We start from the raw sequence: 19,185 nt of genomic DNA, 5'->3' as shown, positions 1-19,185 counted from the left end.
AGAGTTGGGTGAAGAAAAAAGTACATTTTGAGGTCTAACAGGTAGAGGAAATCTCAACTGCAATACAATCAGACCTTAAGTTACAGTACACAATATTAAAAACAACTCCGGAGGTTCCCACATGTAAACAGGATTGTCACCTTTTATTGATGAACATATGTAAAGTATGCCTCCTGGACAAATTACAAAAAACATTGTTCACAACATTGTCATTTCACGCAAGCATATTGAATATAATACATAGTACAATATGTTGTTGCAAGGCAACTTTGGGTCAAATTTGTGCTGTAAATTGTAAAAAGGAAAAGAAAGAAATAACCCATACACATTAAAGCAACCCAGGCTGACAACACAGATAAGAGATCAACCCCAATACTATATTGTATCACAAAGCCAAACATATATTTATCCTCCAGTGCATTCAGTCTAAGTACCGTAAAATGAATGTTTTTGGTACAGTATAGGCAGTAAAATCAATTTAGCTTCATTTATGTAGATAAGCATCAAGCCACAGCTCCCCAGAGTTTTTCAGTGACCTGAAGCAAAAGAAGAGAGAAAAGGACAGAACATGTGTAAGTATGGTGTGTGTTTGATTTACTGCTCTAACCAGATAACAGAAATACGTTTTTTTGTTTTGTTTTGTATGTAAATACTGTACAGTCTGTATCGTGAATGGAAGTCTGTGTGACAGGTAGGCCTACACAGTAACACCAATGTTTTTAATACTCTTGTAAAGTTGAGTTGAAAGTTGAATGGAATCTAATTAGGCCATTGTTTTCTCAGTTTATTCTAGGCAGTGTTGTATTGGTCCGGTCACGTGTGTAGTAGACACTGTCTCGTATCTTTTTTGAGCAGTGTCACGCATCGGACGTGCACCGATGTAAAACAACCTTTAAGTTCACACTTCGACAACGTTTACATACACTGTAGTGTCACACCAGGGTTTAACAGAAACAAGCCTGTATGCATATCAATAGACCATTGTCAGACCTGTTAACTGTAGAAGCGACGTGCACGTAACGTCATAAAAAGAAACATTGAATCACCAATACAGCATTGATTATAGGTGACTTGCTATATGAAGATTCACATTAACGCATGCATATGCATTGCTTCCAAGCCTTTGAAGTTACAGCGGTCCTTTGGCCCCCATAAACCATCCATTTAGATAATCTCTGTCATAGCTGACACATCTGTCATTGTCAGCCATTAGCTGACTGATCACTCCCAGTTTGGAAAGAAAACATCATAGTCAACTCACCTGACAACATCTATGAGACCTTGACGCAATGTTTTAACATTGTAAGGAACCTGGTGTTTCTCACACACTGCCCGCACTAGTGGCGCCACCCGGTGGTAGTTGTGACGTGGCATGGTAGGAAACAGACTTAAAACAAGAGCAGAGAGGAGATTAACACCCATTTAGGCCTAGAATTATTGAATGCTTTAACCAGTGAAAAATAGCAGATATACAAGCTCACAGCGCGGCACTGCCGCGCTGCGAGCTTGTAGATCTGCTATTTTTGAAAAAGTCGTTAAAATGTGTGCAAATCTTTGAATATATGTACTTTCAAAGCGAATGTTTGTAACTCAAATTTTGCTTCTGGGTGGTCCCTGGAACTAAATATTTTGAGATGGGGGTCAGTGGCCAAATAAATATCATTTTGGGGGTCCTTCACATGAAAAGGTTTGAGCACCACTGACATAGTAGTGTCTCAAGAATAGACTAACTGAGCTCCAGTTAAGTGAAAAGGACCTTTTCTTTGCCGATGGCTGGCCAGATTGCTGACATAGAAACATAGGTTTTTTCCAAAAATCTTAGAAGGATTCAAAAGACACTTATAGAATCGGGTCAAAATTCTAATTTTCACGATTTTTCAAAGATTTTTCAAAAATAGCAGATCTACAAGCTCGCAGTGCGGCGCTCGGTGCCGCGCTGTGAGCTTGTATATCTGCTATTTTTTTTATATTTAAAGCATAAAATATTGCGTCATAATGTGTTCAGGCCTAAATGGGTTAGAGCAGGGCATCCGTAACTGTACTAGTTTGAATCAGCAATGTATCCTGCATGTACTTGTACAGTATGTATCAACTCAGTTGATAGATACATCTATTGTTTCACTTACTGGTGTTCGATCTGGAAGTTGAGATGCCCACTGAACCAATCATTGAAGGCAGACTGCTCAATATTGCAGGTGGCACTTAACTAAAACAGAGGGTGACATAAATGTAGGCATAAGAGCAGAAAACTAAAACAGTGGCAACAAGTGATACTCAGGCACTTTGGACTTCTAGATAGACACATCAACAGCTCATCAGTTAAAGGAATACTCCAATGTTGGAGTATTCCACTGTAAAAATGTACTTCCATATAATTGCCGGGTCCAGTGGTCCTTTCCCTGGAGTGCCCACAGGCCATCCTTGCCATGGCTACCAAATACATCCTGTCTAACTAGTTGGACATTTTCTGTCTGCGTACCAACAGAAATGGTCTCTCTTCTATGCTTTGTCACAACACAAATGGCACTGCCGTCCCGACAGAAATTACATCATGCTCAACACACAGGATACAAATTTGCATTTTCCTTTTTTTCCCACATTGTTCTGGAACAAAGTATTATATATGTTTTTTTTAACTAAATGTAATTTTTACTAAATGCATGGCCAGGGCCGGGGGCCACATGCAATACCTTCACAGGCCACGGGTTATCACATGTAATCAGGAAAATAATAGTTGTATCGCTGTTAAGTACTGTACGCTGTTAGCAGTGTTGTACCCGAACGCGTTCAAAGAACGATCGTTCATGAACACGTTCATATTTTGGGCGAACGTGAACTGAACGTAATTGTTTTCGCTTGATGAACGATATTGTCGAACGCGGTCATTCTGACGCCCGTGAACGACGTTCGTCGGCGTTCGTCGGCCGTTCATGCGGCGGTCCGCGCCTCCGCGGTCATCTGTCCTCTGCTCCTCTCGTCTCTCTTTTCATTCACATGCTCCAATAGTAGGCAGTAGGCACTGCACGCAGCAGCACGCAGTGCCTACTGCATCTCGTGAACGTTCCTCCGTTGATATGCGGTGCTGTCTGCACTCTGCTGCTGCACTGTGAATCTCCTCCTCGTCTCGCAAGCCTGACTGACTATGCACTATACTTTGTCCTATGTGTGTTGCACGGCGAAAATAGCTGATCTGCAAGCTCACAACGCGTCGCATCCACGAGACAACGTGAGCTTGTAGATCAGCTATTTTAACCAACGCGGAAACATGCTGTGCACGGTTTAGAAACGTCTGCCTTCTAGTGGGGTTCCTTGTACATGTAATTTTTTGGTTTTTTTCTAGTGGGGTTCCTTGTACATGTAATTTTTTGTTTTCATTTCAAATGTGTGTTAAAGTTTCTTTCACTTCCAATTTGTAGATTATGGTTTATAGAACAATTTTGGTTAGAGTGTCAAGACAGTAGATTGAAGAAAAATATATTTTTTGCCCTATTTCCAAAATGACCAAAATCGGAATTGTGTTTTTTGAACAATGTCTTAGTTTTCCCACAACTGCTGTGTAATATATATATTTTTTTATTGCTATATCAAGTCAATACTGTGTGGGGAATCAATTGGAGTCAAATATTTGTTTTGAATATTATGATATTTCACACAATGAGACAATAACATGGTTATTACATTCAGCCCTTCACAATAAGGATGCAGGAAGACTGGGAACTAGGCAGTGGGCACATAAATATTGTGGGCACCTCAATGTTAAGTTGGATGAAATTATTGCTGTGTGTGGTTCTATATGGGCTGAGTCAATAATTTTGACAAATAATAGCATGCAGCAACGTCTAAACATTTATATATATATAGACCTTTATATATTTATTTTTTTTCCTTTTTTTTTTTTTTGAATAGCCAAAAGTATAAAAAAAATATGGTTAAAAAAAGAACTAAAAAAGAACTATGTAGTTCATTTTGGGGAACCATGAACTTTAGTTCATAATGGGGAATTATGAACTAAAAATGAACTAGTTCATTTTAGAAGTTCTGAACTTGAACTTGAACTAGTTCGTTTTTAAAGTGAACTTTCCCAACACTGGCTGTTAGGTACTGTACACAAATTAGCACACAAATTGACTAATGTTCCCAAATCTGACATAAGAAAAACTTTCATATTTAGAGGGTATTTTAAATTGTCAAATGTGTTCTTTGCGTTCTTATAAAGCTTCCAGCAGTGACAGCATTAGACAAGCTACCTGCATAGTCAGCCAGTCCTGATGTCTCTCATGGTCTATATCCATGGGCAGGTGGTTCATCTGCGTCACCCAAACAAACCAGTGGCTCTCAAGAAACCTGCATTGTTCAGGACAATATGCATAACAATGGTGCATAACATCACGTCATAGCATCTAATAATTATGTTCTTACTAAAAGGTAGTGACACTATGAAAAATGGTAATTAACCACATAAGCCCTTGTCCAAAAATAGCGGAAATAGCCACTCTACAAGCTCACAACGTGTTGCCCTGCGATGTGTTCTGAGCTTGTAGAGCTGCTATTTTAGGATCTTCGACTAGAATGGCATGGTTAAAGTAGGAGTGCCAGGATTCATGTGGTTAAAGTATATATGAAGACTTTATGGTTTGGCTTCTATGTCACTGACCTGACAAAGCTGATGAGCACAACACAGCCAAAGATACCATAGAAGGGGGCGTAACAGCAGAAATAGCGAAGGTAGAAGGACATGGACCAAGCCAGATCCTTCCAAAGAAAAAGAGATGTCTTCACCAAATTGCTTTCCAAACACCAGGAGTTTCTTTGTATTAAAAAGTTTATTTTAGGCTCCATATTAATAATAATATATACTATACTATATACTGTATATATATATATATAGAGAGAGAGAGAGAGGGAGAGAGAGAGAGAGAGAGAGAGAGAATCATATCTATTTTACATTAACTCCATATATTACGTATGTTAAACTGTACAATAGAGCTGACAACTCACCACCCAGTCACGGCGAGAAAACATGGTGCGTAAGATCTGAATATGGAAGTACACTGGAATGAGCAGCGGAGGTCCGACTGAAAGATAAACATGACAATTATTCACATAAAAAGGTCCAATGTTCTGAATTTTCATTCATTTAGGGCGAATAAACAATTCTAGAGAACTTACTAAGGAAGAAGTACTGGTGTTGGTGATGATAGGGCATGTGCTTTATCTTTTTAATGCCATACTGGAACAGGAAGAGAAATAGAGTCAGGCCAGTGATGGTTCATTACATTATTACTAGGGGTGTAACGATACAATTTAATAGCGATTCGATACATATCACGATACAAGGTTGACGATACGATACGTGGACGATATTGGTTCATTCATGGTGATACGATACGATTCGATTCAATGATTTAAAATCGATATAGTAACTATTTAGCAAAGAAATTAAATCTGTGTGAAAGGTGTGGATAGTGCAGGTTTTTAAGGGAAACATGTATTATTATGGATATAAATAAGTAAACACAGTGATTATCTGCCAAATACATGGACATTGTATATTGACAAACCTGCACCTTGACATGAACCCAGAGATTACACACATTTATCGATAGACCAGTGTAGCTATATGGAATGGAAAAGTAATTAAACCCTTCCTTTTAATTTTTTCTTCTTAAAAATCCTAAATACAATGCACAAGTAGGTAGTATCGATACAATCGATTCTTTGCACTGCCGATTCGATACGATACAAAATAAAACGATGCGATTCGATTTTAGCTGTTTTCATTTCGATATACTTCGATTTTTCAAGTTAAAAACGATATTTCGATACAGTTACTATATCGTTACACCCCTAATTATTACAGTACTGATGTTTGTGCAGACAGGTTTACATTTCCAGGGCAGAATTTCGTGGAGGCCATGAACCCCCCCCCCCCCCGAATTAAACAGCTATTTTTATTGAATGATGTCATACTATGTGCAGCGACAAGGACATGATGAGGTACTACTGCCAGGATTTGAACCCACATCTTTACACATTCATTACACATGATTATACTTACCTCCACTGGCTGTGACTCTCCCACTACAAATACATGTAACATGTTGACATCGGGGTCCTTACTAAAAACATTGGGCTTGGCATGGTGCTGGAAGTGCCGGTGATTCCACCAGTTGGCAGAGGCACCCTAAAATAGGAACACACTCTTTTGTGATGCAGCACTCGCATAAAAAGAGGTAATGTAAAAAGTAGAGAGTGGATTGTCAAGGAAAGGAGGTTACTGTCAAAAATACCTTTAGGTGACCAATGACAAACTTGTGGAATATGTGATTCCAGCTAGACCTCTTGAAAGCAGACAGGTGGCCAAAGTCATGCTGTAACCATCCAGCCTGGGACTGTTAATGAGCACAAGATAAAATACAAAGTTGACTTTGGTGCTTGTTGCAGCAGCAGTAGTGATGATAACTGGGTGTAGTGCTTCACACCTGAGCAACAGCCTGTATGCCAGAGCACAGCAGTGTCAGGGTCCAACTGGGCCCCCAGGTCCAGATGATCAACCAGGCCAGGACCTCTAGCAGCAGGATATGGCCAAGGTGGAGAAAAAAGAACAGAGGCTGAGCTCGGAAGAGGCCCTGACTCTCTGCGTGTGTTCGTAAACTATGGAAGTCCTGAACAATCGCTGCCTGTGCACAGAAGAGAACAGGGACATAATGGAGCTCAATGAATACAAAATTACACATTTGGGAATGATTACTAAACCAGCAGCACCCGCATTCATTACAAAGAGGATTATGAGATCGGCTACAATGTCTGATTATAAACCGGGGACCACCACCCTGACTTAAGAATCAACCTGGGCACCACTGTCGTGTAAGGTGGGGATATGGGCGTGGTGAAATTAAATAATGGCTGTTAAGAGCTTGATTTAGTTTGTTGCACAATTCCACATGGAACTACTGTAATTAAATCAAGCATAAAAAGGTCTGACAACCACTGATCTATTCCTATCCCACGTTTAACCTTATTCCGTTCACCTAACGTTCTATATTAAACTCATGTTAACTGATATACTGATTGTATCATACGTATGAGTGAGCAGACGCATGCGATTACATGGGCACATCTCCTAATAATGATGACTAAACCAGGTAATACGGTACACCTTCCCTTCTTGAGATGCTACTGTAAGGGGATTTATCTGTGTTATAGGTTTTGGTAATAATGGGAATGTTTTGGGGATTATCACAATGTAAGTGATAAGAGGGAACAAATATTTCGGGTTGGGGATATAGTCGGACTCATTAGGAGGGGACACCAGTTTTAACGTGCTGTTGACTTGTTAACTGTACTGGAGGGAAAGTTCTAAAAACAAAGATTTGAATGAAATTCCTGTCTCCATGTCTCATTTCTACCATGTCTGAAACTACAAGTTAAGCAAGTATCCTTCAGTATTAACTTCCTTTTTTTCTGTGGAAATTTAGACCTCCGACTTCCCAGTAACAGAACAGATTGACACGTCATCTATAGGTCACCAGGTCATTTAGTGCACTGTTTCTCAACTAGCGGTCAATAAAATAATAATAAAAAATACAAATCTTCACTTTTTGAAAGGACAGTAGACTGACAGGAAATGAGGAGAGAGACGGGGAATGACACGCGGCAAAGGTCGTCCGGATCGGGAATCGAACCGGCGACGCCAGCAGGCATCATAGCCTAGCATGTGGTATGGGCCTTGACCACCAGGCCAGTGGGCGCCCCCAAATCTTCACTTTCTTACATAGCAATAGCTCCACGGACCATCAGTTGAAAACCTCTGCCCTATACAGAGAAAGGGCTGTGCTACGGTACAACCTCTTGGAAACAGGAGAGTTGGAAAACAAAACATCAACGCTGTAAGACTCATGAATAACAAAACGGACCCTAGAATCATGGTCTGACCTACATGTTCTTTTGCACTTGACCTACATGTTCGTTTGTACTTGAACGTGATACTGATTACGCCATTCTGTTGTACTTTGAGTCCAAACAGGAGGCCACCAGAACCAGGTGGATGTGAAGTTTTATTTAAAGGAAGTCTCACATTTTTGTCTCGGTCCTGACTGGGCTCCGATGCTGCCAGCTCACCGATCAGCAGGGGCTTCAGAAACTTTTGCACAAACTTTGGATCTGGATGGAAAGCAGCAAACGCCTCCTGAAAACACAGAAATAACATCTTCCCACCATCACTGAACAGTCTACTGTAGGCTAGGCTTCTATGTGACTGTCTATTGTATGCAAACGTAGGCTATATAGGCCTAGCCCTTGCTAAAAAAAAACATGCTTTTGTAAATCTATTATCATAAATAACTCAAATAAAATGAACTAAAATGTAAATATAAAACGATTCACAGGAGGCAGGCCAGGCAGTGATCACCGCATGTGCACACGCCCCCACCACCTCACCTCGTACAATTCAGCAGTCAAAGTCTCAGTCTATGAGAACTATCTGAATTTACTGTATCTGAATGAATAAATAAATACAAATACGCAGCCAATTAAAAACCATGCAATCAAAGCAATGACATAACACGGCTGCTTTTCACTGATAAGTCTAGGTAACATGGTGTGAGCACTGAGCAAACAATCACCGTGGCATCTTCTCCAGCATAGTGGCTGATGACCCGAAGGCCACCCGGGTGCCTCTTGGCCCAGTGACTGATGTTGTACACCTTGCGGTTGATGACAAGCCACTGGTCGTTCCTATGGCAGTGGCGCTGCACCTCCTCCCATGTGTAAACGTTGCCACCTCTCCCGCTGCCAGCCGCCTCTGTCAGCTGGCCGCCGCCCCCCATCTTCTGCTCCCAACGCGCTGCTGCTGTCTGTGGCTGTCTGAGTCTGCTCTGCCCACACACAGGACCAGTCAGCTGCAAAGGTGGGCGCAGAGAAAGTGCCAAGGTGCAGTGGTGTAAAGTAACCAAGTACATTTACTTAATTGCAATGTTGAGGTATTTGTACTTTACTACTCCACTATATCTCGGATCCAAATATTGCACTTTTACTTTTTATGATTTGAAAGGTTTAGTAACTAGTTACTTTGTAGATTTGGATTATTATCACAAAACTTACAATAAACCACTTCAGCCCTATATACATTTCGTCCACTTGAAAATAGCCGATCTACAAGCTCGTAGACTGGCTATTTTCAAAATATTTGTATACATTTGAAAACTTGAAATTGGACATTATGCATAATGAGTATTTTTACTTGTTGTACTTTAAGTACATTTTGATACCAATACTTTTGTGCTTTTACTCGTGTACATTTTGAATTCCAGACTTTTACTTGTAACAGAGAATTTCTACATTGCAGTAGGTCCTATTGATACTTTTACTTGAGTAAAAAAAGAAAATGAATACTTCCACCACTGCCAAGGTTGAGGTGTGGTGCCTAACGGCCAAGTGTTAGAAATGCTCCAGTTGCCTATCTCTGCTTTAGCTACTCCCACGCAAATGGGATGAAAATATCCCCAGAGTCACAAATGTTCCAGACTGTAGCCTACATGGATGTGCATTAAGCAAAGCAAGAGAAAAACTGAACATATAGTGCTTTTAGAGGAGGGAATCGGCTAACCTGTTGATTTACTTTAACCACACATTGTAACAGTAGCCTAGTGGAGTAAGGCTAAAATTAAAGACATGGAGTGAGACAAAGGATGTCTTCACGAATAATTGATGATGAAAAACGAGAAGCACCGTGTACGTGGCTTGGCACAGTTGGCAGATCCCTTTTTGGCTTTTAATGATTTGTCCACCATATTCCACCTAAACTTGTCTAGGCATGATAAGAATGTCAGGTATAAATGAACATTTTAAGAAAGCTACAAATAGGCTTCTCGAAATAAACTACAGCCCATGCACGTTTTGTTCCATGCATGTGTGTGTTCATATTCATTTTAACGATAATACGAACAGTGTAGGCTAAATAAAACAGTGCTTTAACGATTAATTAGTGTCACAGATAACGGGTGATTCCATGCACCTAATAGTATAACCTAGAATAATCGAATTAAGAAAAAGAACACTCACTGGCATCCAGAAGTCTTCTCTCTCTCTTTCTCTCTCCAATAATCACATTAGTAGCCTAATACATGCTTTTGGTCACGTCTCATCATGGATATCCATCCAAATTGTAACAGTGGATTCATCCTCGTCTCTGGTCTAATATAGGCTACAGTACACCGGCTCATTCACCCACCCAGTAATTCAGTGTAAATTCCCAGCCGATCATTCGAGGGTTTCTGGGCCAATCCGCGCAGGCTACATCCTAGACCACTGGCATAAACCGCGACCATTTGCAGTTGGCTCAAATGCAGCCCGCCCGAAAATTCCGCGTACATGTGTCTTCTTGTGCGTTTATTTAATTATTTCCATATAAAACAGGCAGGCTGCATTGGGCCTACAACTCAATATTTGAATGGAAAAATGTCGATATTGGTCTCATGTAGGCCCTAGGCTAAAACAGCGGACAATAGCCTATGTTTTCTGGTGGTGGAACTAAGGATATCTATCTTATTTCAGTTAATAGTAATAGGCCTAGCTGATGTTTATTGGGTGATGACCTTTTCTTTTTAACATTTTTAGCGCATATGTGATCTAAGAAAACCAACATTTTTCATTTTTTATTTACGCCAATTAGCCTCAAATCCTACACAGATTCTAAATGAGAACAAAACATTGATTTAGGCTTACACAAAAGTCACATAGCCTACTGTAGCCTGCAAACATATAAATATCTATAGAGCTATAATAGGCCTATTATAGTCTTGAGAACATACTTCGATGCACCAGTAGATGGTGCAAACGATCCGTGGAATCACTCTCGAAATCGATACATCAATAATTTATCTATACAGAGGAGTATCCAGCACTCCACAGTTGGGGGGGACATATTTTGACCAGCCCACATTGGCCGTGCGCGAAGCGCACGGCCCGGCGATTCGGTTATTTTATGTTCAAAAACGGTTATAAATCGGTTATTTTTTGCCTTTGGATATTTTGGGTTGATTTACTGCTGGTTCTTCAACTTAGAGGTAATCTATTAGATCAATAGATATCAGATCACCATCAGACACACACTAGGCTACTAGCATGAACTTACTTGGCTTCATCATCAAACTCTTCAGTCTTGGAGCCTAGAGTAATCCCATTTCCTGATTCCCTGCACCAAACATATCCTTAATGTTTTTACATTTTGCAGCAACTTCTATTCTTTTTTGCTTTTTTCTCTCTCTCTCCTTCTCAGCACCCCCCTTTCTTTTTACCCCCCGCATTTTCCTCCTCAAAACCCTCAGAATTCTCTCTGCATTCAACAGTTGGTTTGTTTGAGTGAAGGAGTGATGATGAACCACCTGTGTTCAATGCTGCTGATAGCTGATTTATTAACACACGGGACACAGGTATGGGGGAGGGGAGAGGAGGCCTCTTCCTTGTCAGTACTGAGTGAGTGAGCTGGAGCAACTGATGGCCCAATGAATGTGATTGGCTGCTGCCAGTCAGCAACGGCCCTCTCTCCACTGCACCGGCCCACTTCCCCCCCCAGCCTGGGCAGCCCACCCTGGGCTGCAGCCCACCCTGGGCTGCAGCCCACCCTGGGCTGCAGCCCACCCTGGGCTGCAGCCCTCCCTGGGCTGCCCACCCTGGGCTGCAGCCCTCCCTGGGCCGCGGGCCCGCAGCCCACCTTGGGCCGCAGCCCACCTTGGGCTGCAGGCTGCAGCCCACCCTAGCGCAGCCCACTCTGGGCTGCAGCCCACCCTAGCGCAGCCCACCCTGGGCTGCAGCCCACCCCACCCTAGCGCAGCCCACCCTGGGCTGCAGCCCACCCTAGCGCAGCCCACCCTAGCGCAGCCCACCCTGGGCTGCAGCCCACCCTAGCGCAGCCCACCTTGGGCTGCAGCCCACCCTAGCGCAGCCCACCCTAGCGCAGCCCACCCTAGCGCAGCCCACCTTGGGCTGCAGCCCACCCTAGCGCAGCCCACCCTAGCGCAGCCCACTCTGGGCTGCAGCCCACCCTAGCGCAGCCCACCCTGGGCTGCAGCCCACCCTAGCGCAGCCCACTCTGGGCTGCAGCCCACCCTAGCGCAGCCCCCCCTGGGCTGCAGCCCAGCACCCTGGGTTGCAGGCTTGCAGCCCACCCTAGCCCTGTTATAAATCAGCCACTGACTAGCATGAACTAGCATTTGAGACACACACACTTTACAGTGCTCTAACTGAAACTCTGGACTCACTGGTCTCATTTCTATCCATAAACCCTTGGATATATAATAACCCCCAGGGGTCCACGGACCCCCGCGGACCCCCGCGGACCCTTTTGTCCCCCCCCCCCCCCCCCCCCCATCCCCCCCATTAGATACCCCCCTGTCTATACCTACTGCATTCCTGCCAGGCTGCCACTGCTCTGCCAGCTATCCTGAATTAAGCAAGTTTCTCCTGCTTTGCTTCTGAATCATCCTCTGAAAATATCCTTAATTTTGGACAACTCAACCCAGGCCCATGCAGGGTGACTCCAATGCCCATGGCCATGGGTGTTAACACATCCTACTGTATTGTATAGACCTAGGTGAGGTGAATACAAAGTCAGTCAATACTCAGTAAATAGCCTAACTAATTGTCAGTGAATAATACTGTCAAGGAATACTTACTAAAGTCAGTGATGAATAGACCTATTAAGTAGCCTTTAAGTCGGGGAATAGGCTAATAGCCTACTGTCAGTGAATAGGCTACTCATAAGGCAGTAAGTGAATAATAGTGAATAATACTGTCACTGAAAGTGAATACTAAAGTCAGTGAATAGCCTAGGCTACTAAATTAAGTCAGTGAATATAGGCCTATACTATAGTGCCTTCAAATGTTCAAATCAGCCTCATGGTGGTGCTATAGGCCTAGGCTTATTCGCGTCTTGACAACGTCCCATTAATTTTCACCATAGGGCTTCTCATTATCAGCCACAAAGTCGTAGCAATTCAATGTACACTAGTTACCACTAGGCTGGTGGTTGTAAAATGGTTGCATAAAAAAATGAATATTGTCATGATTCCTCACCAGCCAAGGTGGCTTTTTTCCGAGGCTTAAAAACGTTTAAATAAATACTTTATGAAATGTCTATGGAATAAATGAATGGGGAAACGGAGTGAGGACGGGGTGGGGCTTCAACGGATAAAAAAAAAAAGATTACAGTAGGTAAATACAAAGAAGAGTCGGGAGGGTAGGGCTGGGCTAGGTTTGTTTTTACCAGTTGCGAACGGCTGCCGCCTGTAAGTGGTTTTTCAGGGTGATTTTAAAGGATGCTATAGGGATCCACACTCCTTTAAGGCCTTCGGTAAGGCGTTACACATTTTGGTGGTATAGCAGAAGAACGAGTTTGACCCTTTGTTTGAGTTGACTCTGGGTTGAACGTGATCTGTGGCGCTGCCTCTGGTGTTGTAATTATGGACAGTAAAGTATTTTGACAGGTACATGGGTATCTTAGTGGTGTAGTGTATGTGTATCTTGTACACCAGGCCCATTGCAAGTTGCTGACGTACTCTGTCATATACTCTGAGCCACCCCACTCTTAACTGGTGAGTAGCGGTGAGGTGAGTCTGATAGGGAAGGTTAAGCATGACCCTAATTAGTTTGTTTTGGGCTGTTTGGAGCTTAGTTTTTAGGGCTTGTGGGGTGTCACAATACCATACATGGACTCCTTAGTCAAAGAGGGGCTGGATTATTGCACCAGGTCTTCAGTGTGTTGAAATTGACCATCGGGGCAATCCTCTGTAGGAAACGAGTTTGTTGGTTGATATTATTTATTACCTTAGAAGTCATATTTTCGCTGGAAAGATTAGCTTCAAGGATACATCCTAAGTAGGAGATTTCATTTTTTCATGTTATGACCTTCTCACCCACTTTGATTGTGAAGTCATCAACTTTTTTGAGGTTATGATTTGATACAAAGAGGATGGATTCAGTTTTTCCCAGGTGAATTGATAATTTGTTGTCGTTAGGCCATGTGCAGATCTTACTTAGTTCAGAGTTAAGTGTCTTTTCAACCTGCAAGTGGTCCTTGCCCGAGACTAGGAGAGCCGAGTCATCCGCGAACAGGAACAGGTTGCAGTCGCAAGCAGATACCATGTAATTTATATAAATTAGGAACAACAAAGGTATGCTACCTTGAGGTACACCACAGCTTACTGGGAGGGGGGGGGGGCAGGGTACCGTTCACCTCCACCACCTGTTCCCTCCCCAACAGGTAAGAAGATTGCATCCAACTCACTGCTGCGTTGTCAAGACCGATTGCTTTTAGTTTCTCAATCAGAATAGAATGATTTACGGTGTCAAATGCCTTCTGGAGGTCCATCATGACCATGCCGCTATATTTCCCCAAATCCGCTTCGCTTTTGATTTGGTCAATCAAATAGAGAAGGCATGTGTTAGTGGAATGGGATTTTCTGAATCCAGATTGGAACTCGTAAATCAGATTATTTCATTGTCCTACTATAGTGCAGGCCTATATAGCACAACATTCCAGAAGAGCACTTTTTCTAGTTTAATTTATTCGTTGTATTAAGCTATGGGCTATATCGTTTTGTGGAGCATGTCACACAATGCTGCCTGCTAATAGGCTATACCTTTATGAGTGACACATTAGTTCTTGAATCTATAGGATATTAATGATCCAAGGTAAGTTGAATAGCCATATTTTTTTCTTCTTTTTTTACATGCTTTAATGCTATGTCAAATTAAAATATAATAGCCTATATAATAAAAAATAATAATGCTGCACTATGGTAGTCCATGGGAAACTTTGTTTCACTGCAGTCTCAGTAAGTAGGCCTAGTAATGGGGTTGTTATAATTACCCATTTAGGAATAAAAATGCCCACCTTCACACGCACGCGCGCACAAGTTGCACGCGCGCGCATCTCACGCACGCACGCACGCACGCGCACACACACACACACACACACACACACACACACACACACACACACACACACACACACACACACACACTGTACACACACACACACACACACACACACACACACACACACACACACACACACACACACACACACACACACACACGCACGCACACACACATGCTCTATGACCATGTGATGTGTCTGCACTCTGCACTACGTGTTGCCTTGTTCCCGTTGCTAAGGCAGGGAGGGAGTAAAGCTCCCAATGATGGACGGGAGTCAGAACAGAAGTAGTCAACAACAGAACAGAGTGGTGAATGGATCATAACTTGGCGTTCTACTTTTTCGAAACTTTTGATTCAGCAGACTACAGGATTACAACTTTTGGATACTGAGCCCAGTTAGTAAAAGACGCTGTGGCATATCGTCCCAGCGTATATCACTTTGCCGTCACCAGATCACTGAGCTCAGCTGTCATTTGTGACACCGGGTCCGGGACTGCTCTGGGATCATGACTGTTGCCAAATTGGACTTTTAACGATGTTTTTGATGAATACCAGGATCAAAGGCTCAAGTGATCGTCGTCAAGTCTTGTACATTTGCATATTGACTAGTTTCAAAAGTCTCCAATGAATTCAGTGGACATGTGATGAACTGTTGAACATTTGCACCGGGTAAGGAGTGTAAACATCAAACAAATGCTTATGCTGGGGACGTTTTTTCTTTTTCATTTAGAGAACAATAAAGCAAGCACATTATTCCTGAATTGCAAGTTTTTCAAGAGCCAAAATTCAGCTGTTAAACTACAACCACTATTACAACTATTACTACAATTATTACCACTACTACTATTACTATTACTACTACTATTATTATTACTATCATAATTATTACTCGTCTTTTTGCTAGATCAAACTTTTCTCCAGTTTCTGCTAGGCTAATTACATGGTGCTAGGCTAGATGAAGGGGGAAAGAGACTCTTGACATTTGGAGGGCTGTCAAGTTGCCTGAACCAAGATGCCCTTCATAGATGTTGGCCCTGCATGTGGGTTCCTCCGGCACACAATGACAGCAGTGCTGAGGCTTGACCCAACACACTCACTACCTCATCAAATGACCCTGTCCTGACTCACAGGGGTGTCAGTGGCCTTAGACAGTGGTGGCCACGGCATGGGCAGCTCCTCCAGCAAGGGAGAGGGAGAGGATGAAGCAGGCAAGGAGATAGAGGGGAACGGGGAGGATGTAATAATTCCAGAGAAGAAGCAGAAAGAAGAGCCTGAGCCAGAGCTGCCCCTGGGGGTCGAGGAGTTGCTGGAGAGCGGAGACCCTGTGCTGGATATAAGCTACCGCAAATTCAAGCGGCTGCCGACTCGCGTTTGTAAATTGAATCACCTGGAGAAGCTGTATTTGTGTGGGAACAGCCTGAGAACCGTCCCAGACAAAATTACCCAGCTACAAGGCCTGAGAACACTGGCCCTGGACTTTAACAAGTTTGACGATGTTCCACTGGCCGTCTGCCAGCTCGTCCACCTTACTCGTCTGTATCTGGGCAACAATCGGCTGATGAGCCTCCCGGACGAGATTGTGAACCTCCAGGCCCTCCGGTGCCTGTGGTTGGATAAAAACTATTTTAACTTTTTCCCGCGTCTGCTCTATGACCTGCCCCACCTTCGCTCCCTTCAGCTGGCGCAGAACAGGCTCAAGTCACTTCCCCCTGACTTGACTCGCATGGAGAACCTGAAAGGGCTATGGCTCTATGGGAACCGCTTTGATACCTTCCCCAGAGTTCTGTTGCACATGGAGGGCTTGGAGATACTAGACATGGACAAAAACAAAATCACAGAGTTCCCGAGCCTGAAGCGTCTCCATAACCTGCACCTGTTCTCCTACGACCACAATCCCGTCAAAGACCCACCAAACGTATGTGATGAGGTGGTGGTGGTCGGCGAAGGGGCGGCAGAGTACATGGATGAGCGGGAAGCGAAGAAGGAGAGACGACGACTGAAGCAGGAGGAGAAGGAGGCACAGGAGGCCGCCCTGGCGGCGTTGGGGCCAGCGCCTCAAGGCATCCTGAAGAACAGCAGCTCCAAAGCAAATGAGGACGGCGAGTTGAACACAGCGGACACTGCCATGGAGGAAGAGGAGGGGAACAAAAAGGAGGGTGAGGCAGAGCCTGAGGCACAAGTCAATGAAGTCATAGAGTATGACGAAGCCGAACTGGAATATGACGAGGAGGGAGTCCAGTATGAGACAGAGGAGCTAATATATGAAGGTGAGGGGTTGGTTTATGAGGGCGAGGAGCTGCAGTACGAGCAGGAACTAATAGCGTACGAGTACGAAGAGGAGGAGTGGGACGACACAGCGAGACAACAAGAAGGGCCATGACACAACTCCAGCACCATGCACTCCCCGTTCATAGCACAGCAGGAGGTCACTGAGGCTCCTGCTGATTTATACTTTGTTGTACAACAGTGTTGCATGCCGAAAACAGACGATCTACAAGCTTGTAGTTCTGCTGTTTTCTGTGCGCAACATCATCATATGATGGTTAAATTAAGCATTACCCAGGAGAACTGTGGTGTTTTGGATAAAGTTGCTGATGTGGGAATGGATGGTATGTATCAATTTCAATTACTGACTCAGGGTTTCCCTACGGTCAACAAGGCAACAAATGTATGATTTGTGAATAATGAATCAACAGGACAGGACATTGTGGCTGTAAAGGTCAATGGCACATTTGTCATCTCAATTTGCAAACTATCAAGTCAGGGCAGGACTCTGGCGGTGTGCGTGTGGCTGCTTGATGTACTGTACTGTTTTACTTTGTGTTTTGTTCCAGAGTACACGACTGGTGCAATGTCATACAGTTTTGGCAATTCATCAGCGTTTGCACAGGAGACCCAATCTTGCCTCATTAAATATTTGTGTTGTTCTGAAGTCAGTGTCAATCATTCATACGCAATGATATTTGTTAACAGGGAACAATACCCTTCAAACCACTGCTAGCACACAATGCACTTCACCAGTTTACTGCATACACACTTTCACTATTTGTCGCACATCACAGCCTGCTTTAAGGGACTTGTCACAATACCTCAACCCGGGTTATTGCTATTTTTACACACTGTGACGTGTGTGTATATGTAAATGTGTGTATTGGAACATGGATTTGCAAAATATTTATTACAAACTAAACACAACCACCAAACAGTCGGTGCTGTGTAAACAATTGTAGGAGCGTCAGTGCCAAAAATGAGCGAGAGAAGGCCAGAGAAATATTACAGGGATGAATAGCTGGGGTACCTCACCATAAAAGGCCGGTCCATAGGGTCACTCATAAACATCACAAGGAATGGCAAACATCAAGTTAGAAGACAATTAGGAAAAGGGGGAAATAATCCTGATCCTCGATACTCTTGAATCCATGGATGATTTTTGTAATACTTTCTAATAACACAGAGGATTTTAAAGCGTAGGTTAGGGAGTACCACATCAAATATGGATGTGGTACAGCAGCAACACATCGTACGAGCATCAGTCTCAAGCCACATGCATGTACAGTAGTTTTTAGAGAGAAAGAATTGCGTCATCTCCTTTGACTACCTCAGGCCAATTATTTTACAGCAATGGCAGTTCATGTAAACAAAGATTACAAAGGCGGCCGCCCCCCGGCGTTACCGGCACACATAATTAGCGTCACATTGTGTGGATTTTTTCTTTTATGTAGGAGAGTAGTGTTTTCACTTTTCAGTTCTCAGTTGTTTCATTAAACAAACTAACATCACAATGTCGATGAAATCTCTTCCTTTTTTTTGACAGAAGGGGACAGGCTTAATTGGGGACAGTGAATCACTTGATTTGCTAATAGTAGTTTTCCAACATTATATGCAGAATTCATAACATTTCCTCCAAACACAGATGGCATCAAGATCAAATACAGAGCCACCTGCTTGGCAGAATCACTGGATTTATTTTCATGATAAAATTATGTGATAAAAAAAAAAGTATTTTCAATGGCAGAAACACTTTTTTTATGTCAGAACTGGTACTCTTTAGGGTAGCCAGAAGTGAAGAGTGGGCACTGGGCACCAAAACATTGTGGGACTGGGAGCTCGTGAACTTGGTTAATCTGGCCACCAAAACAGAGTGTGCACCAGGGATAGTGGGCACCAAATCAGGGTGGGCACCTGAGAAGTCTAGGCACCAAAACACAGTGGGCAGTCTGGGCACCAAAACGGAGTCTTCACTCT

The 19,185-nt window shown here is 43.2% G+C and overlaps 2 protein-coding genes across 2 annotated transcripts; one reads left to right on the top strand and one right to left on the bottom strand.

Moving 5' to 3' along the window:
* Positions 1–484: 484 nt before the first annotated feature.
* fads2 (fatty acid desaturase 2) lies at positions 485–8,828 on the bottom strand (the record flags this gene model as incomplete). Its single annotated transcript, XM_080736126.1, has 12 exons — positions 485–536; positions 1,262–1,387; positions 2,127–2,206; positions 4,248–4,344; positions 4,655–4,752; positions 4,999–5,075; positions 5,170–5,230; positions 6,059–6,184; positions 6,291–6,392; positions 6,483–6,680; positions 8,078–8,188; positions 8,625–8,828. 12 exons carry the CDS (start codon positions 8,826–8,828, stop codon positions 485–487), a joined length of 1,332 nt encoding a protein of 443 aa, XP_080592252.1.
* A 7,277-nt stretch (positions 8,829–16,105) lies between these two features.
* lrrc10b (leucine rich repeat containing 10B) lies at positions 16,106–17,320 on the top strand (the record flags this gene model as incomplete). The annotated part of the gene is made up of 1 exon (XM_080736899.1): positions 16,106–17,320. The coding sequence occupies one exon, from the start codon at positions 16,106–16,108 to the stop codon at positions 17,318–17,320; it is 1,215 nt and encodes a 404-aa protein (XP_080593025.1).
* Between the last annotated feature and the right edge of the window lie 1,865 nt (positions 17,321–19,185).

The sequence above is a fragment of the Nannobrachium achirus genome (assembly GCF_963921795.1).
Source record: "Nannobrachium achirus genome assembly, chromosome: 11".
NCBI classification, from domain to species: Eukaryota; Metazoa; Chordata; class Actinopteri; order Myctophiformes; family Myctophidae; genus Nannobrachium; species Nannobrachium achirus.
The sequence above is the reverse complement of the archived record's forward strand: the minus strand, read 5'-3'. Positions and strand labels throughout refer to the sequence as shown.